The 20,109-nt window shown below is 44.7% G+C and overlaps 2 protein-coding genes across 2 annotated transcripts in view; one reads left to right on the top strand and one right to left on the bottom strand.

Moving 5' to 3' along the window:
• Window positions 1-6,834, bottom strand: LOC142189553 (ornithine decarboxylase 1-like). The gene is made up of 11 exons (XM_075262165.1): window positions 6,724-6,834; window positions 6,485-6,503; window positions 6,295-6,369; window positions 3,780-3,925; window positions 3,135-3,308; window positions 2,636-2,808; window positions 1,961-2,095; window positions 1,628-1,790; window positions 570-714; window positions 354-454; window positions 1-255 (listed from the first exon to the last, which is right to left on the bottom strand). Exons 1-11 carry the CDS (start codon window positions 6,832-6,834, stop codon window positions 1-3), a joined length of 1,497 nt encoding a protein of 498 aa, XP_075118266.1.
• A 1,630-nt stretch (window positions 6,835-8,464) lies between these two features.
• Window positions 8,465-20,109, top strand: part of LMAN1 (lectin, mannose binding 1) — a 28,102-nt gene continuing 16,457 nt past the window's right edge. The window contains exons 1-7 of the mRNA XM_075268754.1: window positions 8,465-8,687; window positions 13,860-14,014; window positions 16,164-16,271; window positions 18,163-18,224; window positions 18,774-18,873; window positions 18,960-19,083; window positions 19,180-19,238. Of these exons, the coding sequence (XP_075124855.1) occupies window positions 8,480-8,687; window positions 13,860-14,014; window positions 16,164-16,271; window positions 18,163-18,224; window positions 18,774-18,873; window positions 18,960-19,083; window positions 19,180-19,238 (816 nt within the window). The 5' untranslated portion in view covers window positions 8,465-8,479. The remainder of the gene's footprint in view (window positions 8,688-13,859; window positions 14,015-16,163; window positions 16,272-18,162; window positions 18,225-18,773; window positions 18,874-18,959; window positions 19,084-19,179; window positions 19,239-20,109) is intronic.

The raw sequence follows: 20,109 nt of genomic DNA, 5'->3' as shown, positions 1-20,109 counted from the left end.
CTATTCTTTGGCCAAACTTTGCATTTTACGAATTCTCTCGAATTGTTTTTGACTCATTGTATAGTAGACGGTTGGTGGAAGGAATCCATTGAATGTGGATGGCTTCGATATGCTGTAGGCTCCCATGTTCAGGAAGATTATCCAGTCCCCTATTTCCAGATCGGGAAGACTGACCTCTTCCAAAATAAGGTCTTGGTCTACGCAGCAGGGTCCCCAAAGTCTACTGGGAAAGAGTTTTTGTGAATGGTGGAAGTCCTATAAGAAAAAAAATCCAAGATACACGTAGTCAATTAAGAATGTCCAAGCCCATATTTGGTTCTAGATACATCATTGTTAGTTATAAGAGGTCTTACCTTCAGAAGCTTCAGCTTTGTAGGTCTTGGTTCAAAAGGCCAAAATGTTCCAAATAATCCATCATTCAGATAATAGGAGAGTTTCCTGTCCAGTTTCCCATCTAGGCCAGTACATAAGAGCAGTGATCAGAATGGATGTCCTTGTACTATGTAGGGTGTATGATTCAACATAGTACATGAGTCAGTCTATACCTCATCGTATCTTGATCTACTGACCTGCCACAAACTCCTCTTTTTTGCCGATGACATTAAGAGCTGCTGTAAAAGCCGAGGTTACAAAATATCTCCCAGGCTCTGAGATAATCTTCACTCCTTCAGCGTCGGGAAAATACCGATCCAAAGCATCATTAATGGTAGCAAACTAAAAAGAGGAGATCTGGGATTTAATGACAGACCTGTGAACATGTGTAAGGCTCAGAAACCCAGTTAGATATTTGTTGGACACCATTGGTGTTTAGTGTATATCCCAAGTTACATGGAAAACTGGAATATGAACTCCAACCACCTTTTTGGCAACTTCTGGGACCTTGTTGATTCACCCAGGCCTATCAACTGGACTTGGGGGGTAAAGGCTCCAGAAAGTTCATTAGATCTTGAGGTCTTCAGTCCAGGTGAATTACACCTTAGGGCAAGGTGTATAGACCAGAGTTGTTTGACCAAGAAGGCCTACGTTTAGTAGGAAAAGTGGAGTAAATTAATGCCAGAGGAAGTGCCTTAGCACCCCACCACCTCCAGCTCCTTGTATCCTTCAACTGGTGACTCCACTGCAGTTGGAGTTTCTCTAGCTCCCATACCATCCCTCCTGGAGCAGACAGACCAGTTTTGTTCAGGAACGAAAAGCTAGAGAAGTTCCAATACTGGTAGAAACTGAAGGTAGTGAGAACATTAGGATTGATACTGCAAACAGAACTGCCCTAGTCTTCCTAAACATTGGAGTCACAAGTCTCTACTAGGGATTGGAGACTTTAGAACAAGATTTGATCTTAAGTTTACAGAAGTTTTGGGTTCACCTGAACATGAAATATGATTAAGTTTTGGGGTCTCAGATAATAGCACTTTTGGCTCCATTCGAACAAGCTGGGTATAAAATGAGCTTGAGGGCCAAACCTCAAATATTTTTCAGAATGAATCTGGTAAAATTTGACCATCTAGACCTTATGCTTTGGATAACTGGTTGATACTCCTAAAATTGTTGTGTTACACCCATTTAGTGTTTTTTTTATTGGATTCTTATACCACATACACAGCATTGTTGGACCATCTGGTTGGCTTACCTCTTCAAATACTGGTGTGAAGTAGTCTCCAGGAAAACCTCCACCGATGTCTAAGAGTCTCATCGCATGACCAAGTTCCCTTCCAAGGTCAAATACGTGTCTGGCATCAGCAATGGCCTGGCTAAAAGTTTGTGGCCTCCTGGATAGTGTTCCAACATGGAAACTGCAGCAGAAGTTGGATATAGAAGTTACATAGACAATTACAGATCAGCAAGACTTATTTTTCTTCTGTAGACCTCAACTTCTGGCCTTCAGTAGACTGGATTGTTACTGAAGGAGTAGATGTGTATGGCATTTATAATGGGAGTCCTAATAGGGTACATAGAATATTACCTGACTCCAATTACTGATAAATTCAGGATGTTTGCCAGCTTCAGGAGAGCTTCACACTTTTGTAAAGGGGCACCAAATTTCTTGCTGGGGACATTCGATGATCCAGAGTCATTAGCAACAATTCTGAGGATCAGCCTGCATTGGAGGTTATAGGAAAAACCAAATATATATTAGTCTTAGTCTAATATACCAAGTTAACTCTTTGTAAGTGTCTGAGCTGAACATTTACATATGTTGAAGGAGTTTTCCCATGAAAGCAAGTCTCCAGTCAATAGGATAGAGGATAAGTTTTAGATTAGTGGTGGTCTGGCCATTGCCAGTTTTGGTGGTTGGGGAGCACATGCAATGGTCCCAGTGACCCCTTTGCCCCCTGTAGAACCCCATGAGTAGCAGTGACCAGGTCTAATATGGATAGACTTAGACATTTTCTCCCAATATGACCATTTTCATTAGTACAGTATCAAATGCCCAAAAGCCCACTCCTTATAGTCCCATCTGTCCTGAGGGAGTCAGGAGACCCATCTAGTGGTCAGCTCAACCTGCTAAATTTGATGGGATTGTCCATTAGTCTAATATGACCACGTTAAGTAGACATCAGTAAACGGTCCTCCTGTGCTGGCCGCTGAACCATGGTGTAAGGAAAGCCCTATAACATCTAGGCTGTGGACCACTTACTCGGCCTCTGGGTATTCTTCTGCCATTTTGAACAGCTCACTCTCACAGTCATAGGTCATTTTGGTTATTCCACACTTGGCCGCATGACGAACGAAAGACGGTTGCTTGCAAGTGTTCCCGTAGACAATATCATCTGCTGGTACTCCTAAACTCAGCACCAGGTCCATCTCTGCCTGAAGACAAAGTAAAGTGAGTGACAACTCCAGCCATAGATGAAAATACGTTTGTGAATGAGGGTGTAGGTAGCAGAGATGGTGCGCCATAGGTGGTTTTGCCCCTACATAATGTACTGCTCCCTACACTGTATATTACAGGGACAGGCAAGTTTCTTTGCATGTCTTGAGGGGTTTGTTTAATTCTGGACAACCTCTTTAATTGCCATATAGGTGGTGATGGGACCATGATCACAGAGCTCAGTTGTCCCAACATGCCACCCATAGGTCTATGAAGGAGTTTCAGGGAAACAGAATGATGTCCTAGGGACCAGGATTCAAATTACCTTGCTGGCACAGTCAAATCCACTACCAAGGATTGCAAGTAGCTGAAGAACCTCTTTACTGTCATTGCATTTCACAGCATAGAAGGGTTTGACCCGGGGCAATTCCCTGAGGAAGCGATTGTACTTGTCCACCACATCACCTAGGTCAGCAACATAGAAGGCGTTCTGCTCACCCTGTTGAAAAACCAGATCGGTCATTACTGAGGTAGACAATGACATTGCATGGTATGAATTTATCTAAATGAGGACAATCTTGCACATGGTCCATGTTTTGGGCCTAGTGTAGAGAGTGGGCATTTTGCAAGCTGGAGAGGTTCATCAACCTCAAGATGGGAACAGACATGTGCCTTTGGGTCAACCTCAAGGTCTCATTTTGGACGCTAGGTCCCAGGAGTTACATGTTCAGGACTAGAGGATAGATCAGATGTTAGAACAGTCAGCAAGCACTGCAGCAATATATGGGGTGTATTTGGTGATCTTATGTCCAAGACATCTCACCCCAACCAGAAATTGATTGTCTCTTCAGGTCCCAAGACATACAGTCTTCAGTTCCTTTCCCATGTCGTTCAGACCACCATGGCCAACAACAAGTCTAAGCATTGACAAGTGGAGGGCAGGAATTTGGAGCGCACATCAGCAACTTACTAGTCCAAAGCTTTCATATGCCTTCTCCTTGAGGAAGTCCATGGCAGACGATCCTTCTTCTAGAACGGTGACATTATTGAGTGGAGTGTTTGTCAAATCCCTATCATCACCTTCAGGGTTTTCTACCGCTACAAGCGGCTCTTCACCTGGAACAAAATCAAAGATCTAGAAGTTAAGATCTCCAACTTATCCTTTAATGTAAAAAAGGAAATTTTCATTGGAGAAGGAGTGTCGGGAGGATGGAGTTGAGATTTTTTGCCACATGCAGTAGGATGGGGCAAGCCTGTGACTTATACTGTCCTTAGAAGTGCCAACCAGAAGGAAAAGGGGAAATAGATTTAGGGAATGGGGACAGTGCAAGGAACAGAGCACTAGATAGTAGGGTAGCTAAAGTCTTGTGGGCCCCAGTGAACCTTGTCATTCAGCCCTTCCCTACATTGTATCCTTGATAGCAACATTATGGGTGCCATTTAGCATCTTATATACTTGAAAGGGCTACAGCTTTAGTACCCACAACTGCAGTTATACAGTGAGTGAGCAGTGCAGCCTGGGCATGTAAACATTCATTGGAGCTGATCTGCAGGGTGCTAACAGTCTAAGATCAGAGGGAGTTCAACACCAAGGGCCCCTGCTGATCAGCTGTTTGAAGATACTGTGGTGCTTTCGTAAGCTATAAGACAGATACTGTAACAAAACCCTGCACAAGTCTCAACTTTTCATGGAAAAAAAAACAGAGGTATACACATCTTATTACACTTACCCTGCATGTCCAGTATCGGAGGCATCTTTCAAGATTAGTCTGTAGTTGGAGGAGATTTGAGAAAAATAAACTTATACTTTGAATATATTACACCCATGTATACGCAGTTGTGTGCTGTTAATTATCTTTATGCTTGCTTAACCCCTTCCACTCTGCACTGTACTATTACATCACACAAGTGTATAGTTAACGCTCAGCACTATAACGGCACAGGCAAAAGGAAAAGTCTTGCTCAGCATTAACATACAAACTGTTCTTAGAGGGTATAGGATAACAAATGGCCCGTTTCAATTTGCAACACTCCGATAAGTGGTCATTCCCAATCATTGACTTGCATAGAGAGCCCATAAATCCTTCCCATGCTGCACCACCTGTTACATCATGCCAAGCTGGAAGTTAGTGTTCTGGGTCCTAGTAGTGCAGCTGACAAAAGCAGTGCTACATCCAGGGAGGGGGCAGACCCATCTTTCATACACCCCCACCCCTGTTTTTTTTTTTTTTTTTAGGCACATTAGGTTCCCTTTTTTTAATCCCCAAGCAGACCCAAAAAACAGAAACCCCAATTCAGGCAGGGAAATAAGGCCCATACACAGGATATTTTTACGCTGAACAGGGCTCAGTCATTTGTAATAAACCTAGTCAGAACCCACCTAGTGTCATAAGAGGGAGAAAAAAAGAAATATAAGTTACCCACTCACCCTTCTAAAATATATAGATGACTTCAGAAGAATGATACAAAACCAGCAGGTGCCAGCCAAGAGAACCCAAAGGTGGATGCCCAACTCTATATCACCATCTAAAAACATATAACAAACAAGGCAAAGGGATAGATCCTTATATACTAACCCTAAGTATATACACCTGCTGACTGATCACACGGCTGTAACTGCAAACATTAACCCCAACAGCGCTGGATCCAAAGCTGGAAAAACTATTGGACTCAGTGGGGCAAGAAACGCCCCTAAAGGCCTTTTCATCGAGTTTGTGAAGGAAAAAATGTTTTAATTTTCATGACAATGAAGTTGCAATGCAGAATATAACAGGGATTTTGGGAAAGTGTAGAAACCGCCCTACTGTACTGTACTGTCATTAGTCTGATATCGATTTTCCTGTTGACTCCCCTAAGGTGTCAGTATTTTGCAGGTGTAGATAGTTAAATACAAATTTTTAAGTGTTTAAAAAAAAAAACAATCACAGGTGCACGTTGCAGGGAAATCGTTGCAGCATGGCATTGTGCGATATTGCATTGCATTAAAGTTATGCGATTTTAACATGATTTTTAAACAAACAATACCCGTCGCTGTGTGGCCTCAGCCTTACCCTTCGTTCACATCTACGCTCAGTATTCCATTCAGGGAGTCCGGATGGGGACCCCCAGAAAGGAATACTGAACACAACTGCAAGCGGTGTGCAGTGAAAGCACATGGACCCCATAGACTATAATGGGGTCCGTGCGCTGCCCGCACGAATCATGCAGATAGGAAAGTAGATTGTGAAGTACTTTCCTATCCACATGATCCCTGCGGAGATCTGGCAGCAATCACATGGACCCCATTATAGTCTATGGGGTCCGTGTGCTTTCACTGCACACCGCTTGCAGTTGCAGTCGGTATTCCGTTCGGGGGGATCCTTATGCGGACTCCCCCGGACAGAATGCAAATGCTGATGTGAACAAGGCCTAACTCACACCAGAAAACCAGTGTGAATTATACCTATGGTCTGACTGGCGTAGATTCCACTACTGGTGCATGGTACCTCCCGTGGTGTGCCAGAAGTCGGAGTGTCTTAATAATTCAGATTTATCTTCAGCCGGTGGGGAGATGGAAAAGCCTAGTGAAGGAAACTCCAGATTTAATAAACGGGCAGAAAAAGGGAATGTGTGAACATGGCTAGACTAGAGGATGCTAATCTGTCCTGCACTGTATATGAGACAGCAGGCACCCACCCAACTCTCCTGGTAGGACCTGCCGGGTAAAAAGGGGTGATCTCACAGATTTTATATGCGACTTGGGCACTTTATGTGTCGGTTATGCCGAAAAGAGGCCGTGACCAGCACATTTAGTGCCCAAAGGGAGCAGGATGATACACAAAAAAGGGCAAAGAGATGTTCTTAAGTGGCATGGATTGCTTTGCCTCATTTTCCCAGAATACCGATATAAATCTTGGCAAGTATTACATTCCAACCATCCCGGATTCAGTGGGAGAGTCCTGGATTCCTGATGCTGTCCCACTGTCCTGGTCAATGGGAGGTAAGCCCAGAGGACACAGATCTGTTGACTTGCAATGGTTTACCATTCAGGACCAAAGATGGAAGAGAAGAATGGCAGGGAACAGGTCAAGGTGAGTGTGAGCTTTGTTTTATGATTGTTTGATACTGTAGGACACCAGTACATAATACTATGGGGGCATCTGGAAGGAGATATTAAACAGTGGGGGCAACTGGAGGGGGCATTATACTGTAGGGGCAACTGGAGGAGAACATTATAACGTTGGGGCAGCTGTAGGAGAACATTATAACGTTGGGGCATACCATGTCAGGGTGACTGTAGGGGCATTATACTGTGTGGGGGAACAAAGAGAAATGGATGGAAAATGGGAAGAGTCAGAGTATAAGTGTGTGGGATAAATTCACCATTGCATGCCCCATTCTGTCCCTCTTTCAGTCCTTTGAAAGTTGGAAGGTATATCTGCATAGAGAGGTTGGCCGTCACCCCTGTATATAAAACACCGCTCTTAATAAATCTCCCAGTATGTCTTTATATTAGACTAGCCTCTGCCCGTGACTTCGTCTGTGTGTTCTTGGCGTTGCTGATCCGCCTATATTCAGCAAATTGCTGCCGTCGGTGGTTTGCCAGCTCTGGCATTTCAGCAGCTCTTAAAGTGTCCTGCTGCTGAACTTGTTCCTCACGCAATGCCTGTGATTGTTCTGGCATCTCAGTAGCTCGCTGGGACGCCATATAATGAGTGTGTTGTTGGCATTGATGATCCAGAGTTTTGGCAGCTGTTAAGCTGGTTTGCCGCTGAACTCATTCCTCGCGCTGTGCCTGTGATTGTTCCAGTATCTCAGCAGCTCGCTGGGAAGCCATATAATGAGCGTGTTGTTGGCGCCCATGATCCCCCTTCAGCTCCGCTTGAGGAGAACTCCGTGACTTCTGTCTACGTTCATAGAATTTTGCAACAAATTAGATTTTCTTTTTCCCGGCATGTTTAAAACTACAAACTACCAATTTGGATTAAAGGTGATTTCCCATCCAGTGTGTCAGCACTGCCTGGAGCAGATCAGATAATATGCAAATACATGTACAGAATCCCTGAGGGTTAGCCGAGTGTTTACACAGAGAAATAACAGACCTGGGACCTGAGATAAACTGCTACACAGGCAGTGTAACATAGTATGTGAACATAAATTCATAACAGTAGTGAAGCCATGTCCTTTACCGGGATATGAATTGAGATTACAATCTATCTATGTGCACATTTCATTCTAATCCGTTCTGCCCTTTTTGTGTGACTGAGGAACAAACATCCAAACTTTCCCATTTAGAATATTAGTAGAATATTAGTAGGCTATTTATGCTGACAGACTCCCTTTCATGGATAGACACAACAGGCCAAGTCTAATAAGTGTCACTACTTCTTTATCTTGTTTTGTCTTCTTTTTATACTTTACACTAAAAGGCTGACAACAGAGAACAACAGCGTGTACTGTCCCTTTAAGACGCTCCTGCCTCCAATGTAGTGAGCGCACAGTCGTCTTTGAAATTGTATAGCGACCTCTAGGTGTGGAGGACCACACTACACCTCGCGGCGTGGCGTCACCATGAGAGCGGCCAGACAACGCTCTTGACTCCGCCCACCGGTCCAGACGCCGGCCAATCGGAAAGCGCCCTGTTGGCTCTGCTGCTTCTCCCCGGCCGCAGCTACGTCAGCATTATCCAAGATGGCGATGTCCATTCAGCGACAGCATCTCCGGGCTCTCACCGGGCTCTGCTCGTTACTAATCCTCTCATGGCTGAGCCGTGCCGGGGCTGAGGGGGAGCAGGCGGGACAGACGGCTCCTCATCGCCGGTTCGAGTATAAGTACAGCTTCAAGGGTCCCTACCTGGTGCAGGCGGATGGTACAGTCCCATTCTGGGTCCACACTGGCAGTAAGTATCAGCAGGGATGCCCTAGGGGGGCGAATATTTTGGTTCATTCTTCAGGTCACGTGGCAGGACTTGTTTTCCAACTCTCTCTCTCTCCACTTACAGCCTGTCAATGGTTAAAGTCTATAGTAAGTGTATGCAGTTCTATCCGGATCTGGGAAAGCTGGGTGACAACCCAACACTGCTCATTAGACACATTGTCACCCAGCTTTCCTAAGTCTGGAACAGTAATTCTACATAGTAATGCAGCAATACATCAGCTAAGCCTGTGTCAGTGTATTAGCTTGTCATTCAGTAGCCTGGGAAAGTTGTGTTGCAGCTCAGCACTGCCATTATTGCTCATAGACAGATTGTCACCCAGCTTTCCTATAGTCTGGAACAGTAAATCTACATAGTAATGCTGCAATGCATAAGCTAAGCCTGTGTCAGTGTATTGGCTTGTCATTCAGTAGCCTGGGAAAGTTGTGTCACAGCTGAACACTGCTGTTATAGCTCATAGACAGATGTCACCCAGCTTTCCTACAGTATAGTTATGTAGCAGTACAGTCCCTACTTCTGCATTACTGTATAATCTTGTTATTCACGGGCCTGGGAAAGTTGGGTCACAGCTGTTATAGCTCATAGACAGATTGTCACTCAGCTTTCCTATGGTCTGTAACAATAAATAAACAATACATTCACTAAGCCTGTGTCAGTGTATTAGCTTGTCATTCAGTAGCCTGGGAAAGTTGTGTCACAGCTCAGCACTGCCATTATAGCTCATAGACACATTGTCACCCAGCTTTCCTATAGTCTGGAACAGTAAGTCTACATAGTAATGCAGCAATGCATAAGCTAAGCCTGTGTCAGTGTATTAGCTTGTCATTCAGTATCCTGGGAAAGTTGTGTCACAACTCAGCACTGCTATTATAGCTCATAGACACATTGTCACCCAGCTTTCCTACAGTCCAGTTATGTAGCAGTACAGTCCCTACTTCTGCATTACTGTATAATCTTGTTATTCATGGGCCTGGGAAAGTTGGGTCACAGCTGTTTTAGCTCATAGACAGATTGTCACCCAGCTTTCCTATGGTCTGTAACAATAAATAAACAATACATTCACTAAGCCTGTGTCAAACCTGTAATCTTGTTATTCTGGGCCTAGGAAAGTTGAGTCATAGCCAACACTGTTATTACAGGTCATAGATGGGTTGGCATCCAGCTTTCCTATAGTCCAAAGCAACAGGGGCATTCAGGGGCTGGAAAAAGTGAAGTCACAGTCCACCACTCCTGTTATAGCTCAGTGCTGGGCTGTCACCCAACTTTCCTAAAGTGTGGAACAACAAATCTTTATATCTATGCAGTGATACGTCATGTTGCTCCTGCATCTACATATAATCTAGCCATTTGGGGCCCAGGGAAAGCTGGGTGACTTCACCAATGTTATTACAGCTCGCGGATTGATATATTGGCAGAGCACAGATGACACGGCACCCTTCTTTCCTATGGTCCGGACACATAAAAATCAACATTGTAACGTAGCAATACGGCAACAGTACATATCCCTGCTCTTCAGAGGCCTGGGAAAGCTGTGTGAAAGCCAGAGTCAGTATTGACCACTCTTAGCTTGTTTCGGTCCCCGTGTTCTCGTCTAGATGTGATTATTTGATGGGCCGGTCCATATGGGATGTCTCTTCTCGGCCCATATAGGGTTCACGTCTCTGCTTTCACTATGATCTGGCCGAGAATTTCGGATTCTTAAAGGGGTAGTCCGCTGTAAAAGTGCTGCTAGGATGGGCCACTTGATTTGGGGCCAGTCTGATGTCTTTAGTAGCCGGACAGTAAGAACGTTCATAGACCTCAGTCAGATAGGGGTAGAGGCCATCTTAAATACTAATATGCACCCCACTGGTAGCCACAGGGGAGCCGGTACTGGCCATTGAAATTGGTGTGAACCCTAAAACTAGCCTGCAGTGTTTCATTCCCCTACAGGTTCTGCAACTTTCTGATATACTTAAAGGGGTTTAGGGGGTCGGGGGCTTTTCTGTTGGTATCTGACTACTTGGATCCCTAGTGATCATGAATATGGGGGTCACGAAGTCTCCTTTGGGATTGGAGCGGTGTTGTACATGTAACTGTGACGGAACCCAAAAATGGAACAAATCAATCGCAAATGGAACGAATTGGGCGCAAATCTGTTGAATGTTCCGGCACTAGAATGGAAATCTCCTCTAGGTAGGAGCTGGCGTAGATTTCCTTTCTAACTTATGGTCTATACTTAGGATAAGTCATCTGACACCTGGGACCTCTGCCGATCAGCTCTATGAAGAGGCCGCAGGCTTTTCCTTATGCCAATGACATCACATTCACCAGTCACATAGTACAGCTGGGGCTCAGTCCCATTCAAGTGAATAGGCTGAACTGCATTACCAAGCCCAGCCCCTATGATATGTACGGCGCTGTGCTTGGTATTCAGTGAAGAGGCTGTAATACTCACCTGAATGGTGTCGGGTGTCAGCCCCTACTATTAACATATTGATGACGATATGGACCTCTGTAGTCCATCCTATGATATTCCAGAAAGTTCTATAATTTGGTATCTACAATATTGGGCGGGGGAGGAATTCACAAGACAAAGAAAACTGGGCTCGTATAGTCACACACAGCAGATTTGTTGCAGACATTTCCCGTTCCTCTGAACAAGGTTTGTAGAATCCCATTCCGAATTTTCCATCATTGAAATGTCTGCGACAGCACCGCTGCAACTGAATTAAAGGGGTTGTCTGGGGAGTTAAATTTACTTTAATACATGCAGTGGATTCTTCACGCTGGGCCCCGGGGTTCTGTCCTGGTTCTGATCCCCCCCCCCCTGGGGGACATGATTGGAATTACCCCGTGTCTATCCACCCCTCCTGTAGTCAGCCTGCCCTCATAGCACAGGTGAGATCAGGAGCAAGTTGGGGTTCGGGCCTAGTTCCCATCACTTGACCCAGGGATCCGAACCTCCAGTTCCATCATTTAGAATCTGCCGGGTACATAAGGGCTAGTTTACACGGGGACACGGAGGTGGATTTTGACAGCGGAATCCACATCATACTCCTCCTCCATACAATGATAGTCTATGGAGACAGCTAGCAGAGAAAAAGAAGCGACATGACCTTTCTTCAGGTGTTTTCCACCTGAAGAAAGCAATAGAAATGAATGGGAGGCGAAAAACGCGTGTTTTTTTGCAAAAATAAGCAACTTTTTTTTTTTTTTTTTTTTTTTTGTAAAAAGACGCGTTTTTTTCAGTCCATTCACAAAAAAAGCTTCCCAATTAGGAAGTTTTTTTTTTTCCGGAGCCAAAATAAGCCACACGTTATTTACCTGTGAACTAACCCTAAAGGTAAATGTAGTTCCCCGGACTTCCCCTTTAACCTTTAGGAAAGTTCTCTGGTTGTATTTGGTTCCTTAGCGGACTTCCCCTGTACATGTGTATGTGCTCATCACATTTTGGTTGTGCGTTGCGCTCCGAGTATTCTGGTTGAGTGACACGTCATGTTTCAGGCCCCCTCGCTGGTATCTGATCAGCCGCCTTGTGCTGATGTGGCCTTGTAGCTGCTGCAGCTGTGACCATGTCCTAATATTTGTACTGTGTCAGTGGGTGAACTTTGTCAGCAGGAAGTGGCGATGGAAAGCTGCAGAGACAGATGTCGCCGTGTTATGTGCGATCTCCTCTATAGGGCAGGAGACCTCACAACCTGGGCAGGGGGACCCCAAATAATAGCAGCCAAACCCAGCCAGGACTATGGATTTCCTATCTGTAAGAACAAAATTCCAGCATTCACGGACAAGAAGATAATATAAAATCTTTCTCTTTATGGATGGCTATCATCCATAACGATATGCTGGATCTGCCGATACAGCACCTCTAGGACTATGAAATGAATTGTTTTATATGAAGAAATAAAGAGAAAGATTTTATATTATCTTCTTGTCCGTGAATGCTGGAATTTTGTTCTTACTATCTAAGTCTACACTGACCGAGGGAGTCCATCGGTATCCGTGCATCTCGGCTAGAGGTATTTGGAAATTATTCACAAGCTGTTGGGTGAGCTGGAGTTATTTTTCTATATTTTTGATTTCCTATCTGTACCTACCGTATAGGAATGCTCTGACCAGCTGTAGCCAAGCTATATCTTCTAACCTGCTGGGACTTGTAGTTCTGCAGCAGGATTGTAGTTTTGGAACAGCTGGACAGTCACAGGTTAAATACGGCTGACAATGAACCTTTATCATCTGCGTTCCAGTTATTGGCTCCACAAATTCATTTATCCCACATAACACTATGCTCAGTAGAATTTTTTTTTGTATAAGTTGCCCCTCTTATCCTTAAAGGGATCTCCTGAGCTGTTCTTACGAATCAGGTAAGTGGGGGTCCGATACCCAGCACCCCTGCCGGTCATCATTCAAGCAAGCAGTGCGGCCTGTTCGCTACCAACCAAGCACAGTGCCATACATTGTATAGTGGCTGTGTTTGGTATTGCAGCTCAGCCCTCACTTGAATGGGACTGAATTGTACACCGATCACGTGACCGATAAAGTGACATCATAGGCATGTGAAGCAGAAGCTGAGCCCCGGCCTATCCTAAGGTTAGGTCCGGTCCTCCATATTTGCCATCTTTGCCTAGTGACGTCTGTCCTTAGAGCTAGGCTGGCATATATAGTGTGAATCTAGGTGTGGATTTGATCAGCATTTATGGCTGTCGCTGACACGATTTTCCCGTACACATGACCACGGAGGTGTTTAGTCTTTTTTGTGCATAACCAAAGGCTACGTAAAGCTTTGCAATAATAAAAAATTCCTATAGTTTTTGTCTGCGACTCCTGTCCCAACCTGTGTTTCTCTGTGGTAACAGACTGCATACAAACCCTGTGTAGTCTGATCCTGTGGTGTTCAGGATCTGATCAATTGCTGACGATTGGAAATTTCTTATCAAGATCAATTATATAAATATTTGATGTGTTGGGGGGTTCATAGGCAGCCATTGCCTTTAATAATCCATACTAGTTCTAGTACCATAAACCCTCCACAGTATTCATTACAATGCCCCCCAGCAGTCCCTATATTAGAGATGTCAAATTTGCTTCCGCCACAAAATGATGTCTCATGAAATGACTTAGAAGTTGTCAGTCACCGTGTGACTTTCTTTTTAGATGCTATCCCCAGCGCGGACCAGATTCGGATAACGCCATCTCTGAAGAGCCAGAAAGGATCTGTCTGGACAAAGTCGGCCCCGAGCTTTGAGAACTGGGAAGTGGAAGTGACTTTCCGGGTAACAGGACGTGGGAGAATCGGTGCTGATGGCCTGGTATGTAATATGGCGTCATTGTCTTCACAGGGGTCTAGGAAGCTGAGATATGAGGAGCTGTAGATCTGTGCTAGCTGTTCTAGTTTCTGTTTGCACAGCAACCCCTGCTAGAAAAAAAAAGTCAAGTAGTGACTTTCCCTCCAGTAGTACATACTGGATATCCTATCCTATCCTACTAATATTATAAATGTGAAAGTTTGTGTGTTTGTTCCTCAATCACGCAAAACGGCTGAACGGATTTGAATGAAATTTGGCACATAGATAGATTGTAACCACTAACCCTCAGTGTGTAGACACCTTTGCATATTATCTGATCTGCCCAAAGCAGTGCTGACAAACATGGGCAAACACCTTTAATCCAAATTGCCAATTTTTAACATGCCTGGAAAAAGGGAATCTATTTTGTTGCAAACAACGACAGCTATGAAGGAAGCCAGAAGTCACAGAGTTCTTCTTCTCAAGTGCAGCTGAGGGGGATCATCGACGTCAACAACATGCTCATTATATGGCGTCCCAGCGAGGTGCTGAGATGCTGAAAGAATCCTAGGCACAGTGCAAGAAACAAGTTCAGCGGCAGTCCGGCTTGAGAGCTGCCAAAACGCCGGAGCATGCGGATCAGCAAGCCGACAACCCGCTCATTATATGGCGTCCCAGTGATCTGCTGAGATGCCAGAACAATCACGGGCACAGCGCCAGGAAAGAGTTCAGCAGCAGCCCAGCTTGACAGCTGCCGGAGCAGACGGATCATCAACACCAACAACACGCTCATTATATGATGTTGCAGCAAGGTGCTGAGATGCCAACAATCCCAGGCACAGTACAAGAAATAAGTTCAGCAGCAGGCCAGCTTGAGAGCTGCCAAAACCCGGCAGCATGTGGATCATCAACGCTAAGAACACGCTCATTATATGGCATCCCAGTGAGCTGCTGAGATGCCGGAACAATCACAGGCACGGCGTGAGGAACAAGTCCAGCAGCAGGACAGCTTAACAGCTGCCGAAATGCCGGAGCAGGCAAACCATCGACGGGAGCAATTTGCTAAATATAGGCGGAACATCGATGCCAACAACCTGCAGACGAAGTCACGGGCAGAGGCTAGTAAGTTATAAAGGGCCTGAAGCAGAAAGCTACGTATCCTGTATATCAGCCGTGCATCTTCACTGCAGCTGATTTTCCAATGACTTTGGCTCTTTATGGCTTTTGACCCTCCCCCCCCCCCCCCTCATAAATAGTTTAAGCCCAGACCACCCCTTTAATGCTGAGAAGTGTGTGATTTTCCCCCATCACCCTCTGCAGAGTTTGTTGTGAATTCTCTGATGTAAATACTTATATGACACTTGATTTAACCTCTGCAAACTATCCTGTGTATCTTTCTCTCTGTAGTCTGTTTGGCCTGCACGCCCTAGTAACTTGGATTCGTTCCTCCTCTCCACACTCTGATCTTTCCTGTATATTCTTCTTCTCCGTGCTGTTAAGGGGGGGCAAGCGGGGCAACACGGTGGCTCAGTGGTTAGCACTGCAGCCTTGCAGCACTGGAGTCCTGGGTTTGAATCCCACCAGGAACAACATCTGCAAGGAGTTTGTATGTTCTCCCCGTGTTTGCGTGGATTTCCTCCCGTTCTACAAAGACATACTGATCGGGGAAAAATAAGCACATTGTTATCCCTATATGGGGCTCCCAATCTACATTAAAAAAAAGTTACTGAGAGAAGGGAGGGGGAAAGTGTGAGATCTGACACAGCCAGAATCTGTGGGATCTATATCACAAGCAGCAGGATATCATGCTAGGTGAAGGAGTTGCACAGACTCTACAGCGGCAACATTGTTGCTGATCTTTAATGAAGACTGCTTAGAAAGTTTGCACGTAAAAACTGAACAAAGGCGTCCTCAACATTTAGCTTAGGGCTCCTGTACTCTCTAGCCATCACTTCACCCTTATTAATAGACTATGGGGCGACCTTCTTCTGTGGTATCCATGAATACTAATGGACTTATCCCAAACTGCTTGCTTTGTTGGGTTAACTTCCTTAACTTGTGCAAATAAGGTTATTTTCTAGGGGAACCTGAATGTAGATTAAGAATAGAGCATCAGTATCTGTCGCTTCATAGTTGTCGATCACCTCTCTGACATGTCCCCTTTCTCTCCCAGGCTATATGGTTCACATCCGGCCAGGGGCTTGAAGGCAATGTGTACGGAGCCGCCGATTCGTGGAACGGCGTTGGAATATTCTTTGACTCTTTTGACAACGATGGAAAGGTTAGTACTTCTTGCACTTTGTCTTGGTTTATCTGCACTTGTTCCAAAGTACACACTGCGCAGATCTGTTTACTTTATTAGTGAGCCTTGTATCGGGCTGAATCGCTGCCATTGTCCTCTGTGCAAGGAAATCTGAGAGGGCTTACTATAGTGTGACATTAGGCAATGCCTTTACATAGGATTAGTAAGTGATGACCATACTACAACCAGCCGGGCTGCTGTCCTCATATACCTGAACGTCCAGACTGCCATAGATCTCCCATACCCCTGACCTAATCTGCTCCAATATCTCAAGTGTTGACCCTTGTTTCTCAAGATTTCTGCAGTTCATCCCGGCATGCTGCATATCAACTTAGAAAACAATGTCTTCCTTGCCCTCATCCAGTCTGATGTAGATAGAAGTCGCTAAGTCACATCAGTCATTCTACCTGCTATGGAGCTGCCACTTGTCACAGGGTCTCCCAGGCTTCCTGGAAAAACACAGCCCCTGCTCTCCTGTACCCCTACCCTCTCTATGTAATAACAGGGTTCAATTTATTGTGACCTTAGAACAGAAAAGACCAATAGGTTAGGGATTATATACAGATAAACCCGGAAGCTTAGTATATAGCGTATAGACAATAGCAGCTTGTGAAGTGTTAATATCAATGTGCCAACCCCTCAGGGCATTGATCTAAAATAAATACTGGCGAGTTCTGCCACCTCCGCCCTTCATATAGACATTAGGTGCCAGGCTTTGCCCCACTCTAGCACAACCTGAAATCATCCAGGACTCGGCCTATGTGAGGAGGGACATGGACATGTACCAGCGTCCACTGAATATAATATGCAGAATGTCATCGTGAGAAAGCGGTTTCACCACTGCTGTAGGGTATGACATGTTCTTTATATAGTGTCTTTAGCAACACTTAGGAATTCCAATTTCCATTTGATGAGCAAGCCAGTAAATAATATAGTCAGTGGTGTATACCTGGTTATTAATATAATTAGTGCACGTTATACAGAGGCTCATCCTCCGCGGGAAGCTCATTTATCTTACACCTTATATGTACAGTATGTATTCTATATAGTGTTACGTAACATTGTAATTATGTTGTATTGCTTATAAAATACTGATACTGAGTTACATCCTGTATTATACTCCAGAGCTGCACTCACTATTCTGCTGGTACAGTCACTGTGTACATACATTACATTACCTATCCTGTACTGATCCTGAGTTACATCCTGTATTATACTCCAGAGCTTCACTCACTATTCTGCTGGTGCAGTCACTGTGTACATACATTACATTACTTATCCTGTACTGATCCTGAGTTACATCCTGTATTATACTCCAGAGCTGCGCTCACTATTCTTCTAGTACAGTCACTGTGTACATACATTACATTACTTATCCTGTACTGATCCTGAGTTACATCCTGTATTATACTCCAGAGCTGCACTCACTATTCTGCTGGTAAAGTCACTGTGTACATACATTACATTACTTATCCTGTACTGATCCTGAGTTACATCCTGTATTATACTCCAGAGCTGCGCTCACTATTCTGCTGGTAAAGTCACTGTGTACATACATTACATTACTTATCCTGTACTGATCCTGAGTTACATCCTGTATTATACTCCAGAGCTGCGCTCACTATTCTGCTGGTGCAGTCACTGTGTACATACATTACATTACTTATCCTGTACTGATCCTGAGTTATATCCTGTATTATACTCCAGAGCTGCGCTCACTATTCTGCTGGTGCAGTCACTGTGTACATACATTACATTACTTATCCTGTAATGATCCTGAGTTATATCCTGTATTATACTCCAGAGCTGCACTCACTATATTGGGGAAGATATCATTAATTTTATGTTGTTCTTTCTTTTCCCCTTGTAGAAAAATAATCCTGCGATCTTGGTTGTGGGCAATAATGGCAAGCTTGTATATGACCATCAGAAGTAAGTACAGGGTTTATTTTTTATTTTTTTTATTTTGATCGTTTTAGTGATGGAACAATGAATTGGAAATTTACAGTAAATCTCTAAAACACTCTGCGCTACGATTGGGCTGTGAGGGGTCATGGTGGGACTATTGAAGGATTATCTTATATGACTATGCAGAGCCCTGGCGGTTTCTTCTCCTGCGCCGAGTTTGTGACCATAGTGACTGTATGTAAACATTTGCACAATTTTTGGATACCTTGTTCCCGTTCTGACCTGTGTGTCGGCACTGATGGGAAACCTCCTACTCTGCATTCAGGGCTTGCATGCTGTAATATTCTTTCCATCACTCAATGACAGACTCCCCAACAAACTGATGGACTGTTACAATGTATCGGTGCAGGGAAACTCAATCTGTTCACACGTTATTCAGGTTTTTCAGTATTTTCCGTGCAAAACCACTACAGACTGCAGCCTTTTGACCCTAATGCAGTCGGTCAGCAAAGTTATTGTGAACAGATCCCAAAAATGAGGATTGCTCACTGCGATGCATTTGTTCCTTCCCAGTGACGGCACGACACAAGCGCTGGCCTCGTGCCAGAGAGACTTCCGTAACAAGCCGTACCCAGTGCGGGCCCGGATTACCTACTACAAGAAGACGCTGACAGTGAGTGACCCCCGTGCTCCCCGTATCAGGGTCTCGGTAGAATCTGCACATCTTTATCTTTTCCTTCTTCTGTATTGTTCACCTAGGTAATGATTAACAACGGCTTCACCCCCGACAAGGAGGACTATGAGTTCTGTGCTAAAGTGGAGAACATGATACTGCCCAAGGAAGGTTTCTTCGGGATATCTGCGGCCACCGGAGGCCTGGCAGGTGAGAGACTCTTATCGGTGTAATATAGTAGATGTCTGTGCAAGTATTGTGTACTTTAGAGCGTTGTAAACTCTGACCTACCTCCTTCTCTTACAGATGACCATGATGTGCTGTCTTTTCTCACCTTTCAACTGACCGAGCCAGGCAAAGAAACTGTAAGTTGTACTAAGTATCTACAGTATGATCATGTCTCCAGGGAACTGGTTAAAGGGGTTTTCCATCGCCTAATGTGGAGCTGCAGTTCCCTGGTACCACCACTATACAGTGGACCAGGCTGGAGCACCACTATAGGGATCAGACTATTCTGTGCAGCAGCTTCTAGTCCCTGGAGCCTGCGGGAACAATTGATTTATGCAGGGTCCGTGTGTCAGACCCCCACAGATCACATACTGATGACCTATCCTGTGAATGGGTCCCCAGTATGAAACATGCATTTGAGGGTGGAAGACCCTTTTAACCACTGCTGAGCCCTTAACATTGTGGATGTGATGCATGCCGTGTCTCTAAAGACTGGCTAAGGTTCCTCGGCGGCCATGATTACTTATACCATAGATGCTAATTCTTGAGCGTTCTGCCATCAGATGTCTATAATGGGGTCATTTCCTATTAAAGGGGTTGTCCGGGCCTGTGATATCACCTCCATTGGTCACATGGCTTGCTGCAGCTGAGTTGCGATATCAAGCACAGCTATTATACAATATCCAATCTATCCCTTATGTATCTGTATTTGATATCAGAGGTGTTTTCCATCTTCATGTATGAATGAGAAGACTCTTGTTTCCGACCACAGGCAGTGACCCTGTACGAGTATAGACAATGCTCTGTGAGCTCGGAAGTTTTCACTCCATTGTAACACAATATCAGAGAGATCCGTGATGTCTTTAGCTCACAGAGCGTTGTCTAGACAGGATACAGAGCTGATACAGTTCTCTCCAGTCTAGACAACGCTCTGTGAGCTGAACACACCAGCAGCAGCCTCACCAATCTCTCTGTTGGCTATGGCGATGTATTAGTTGTATTATGTTC

The sequence above is a fragment of the Leptodactylus fuscus genome, chromosome 1, assembly GCF_031893055.1.
Source record: "Leptodactylus fuscus isolate aLepFus1 chromosome 1, aLepFus1.hap2, whole genome shotgun sequence".
NCBI lineage: Eukaryota > Metazoa > Chordata > Amphibia > Anura > Leptodactylidae > Leptodactylus > Leptodactylus fuscus.
Note: the sequence above shows the minus strand (reverse complement) of the source record. Positions and strands in the feature narration are given on the sequence as shown.

Excerpts from the sequence above, each read along its gene's own strand:
- LOC142189553 (XM_075262165.1), bottom strand. The coding sequence starts at position 6,834 with ATGGTAAACCATTGCAAGTCAACAGATCTGTGTCCTCTGGGCTTACCT. Across the intron at positions 715-1,627 it reads TCACACCAGTATTTGAAGAG|TTTGCTACCATTAATGATGC; the intron begins GTAAGCCAACCA and ends TCCTCTTTTTAG. Across the intron at positions 455-569 it reads AAAAGAGGAGTTTGTGGCAG|ATGGGAAACTGGACAGGAAA; the intron begins GTCAGTAGATCA and ends GTACTGGCCTAG.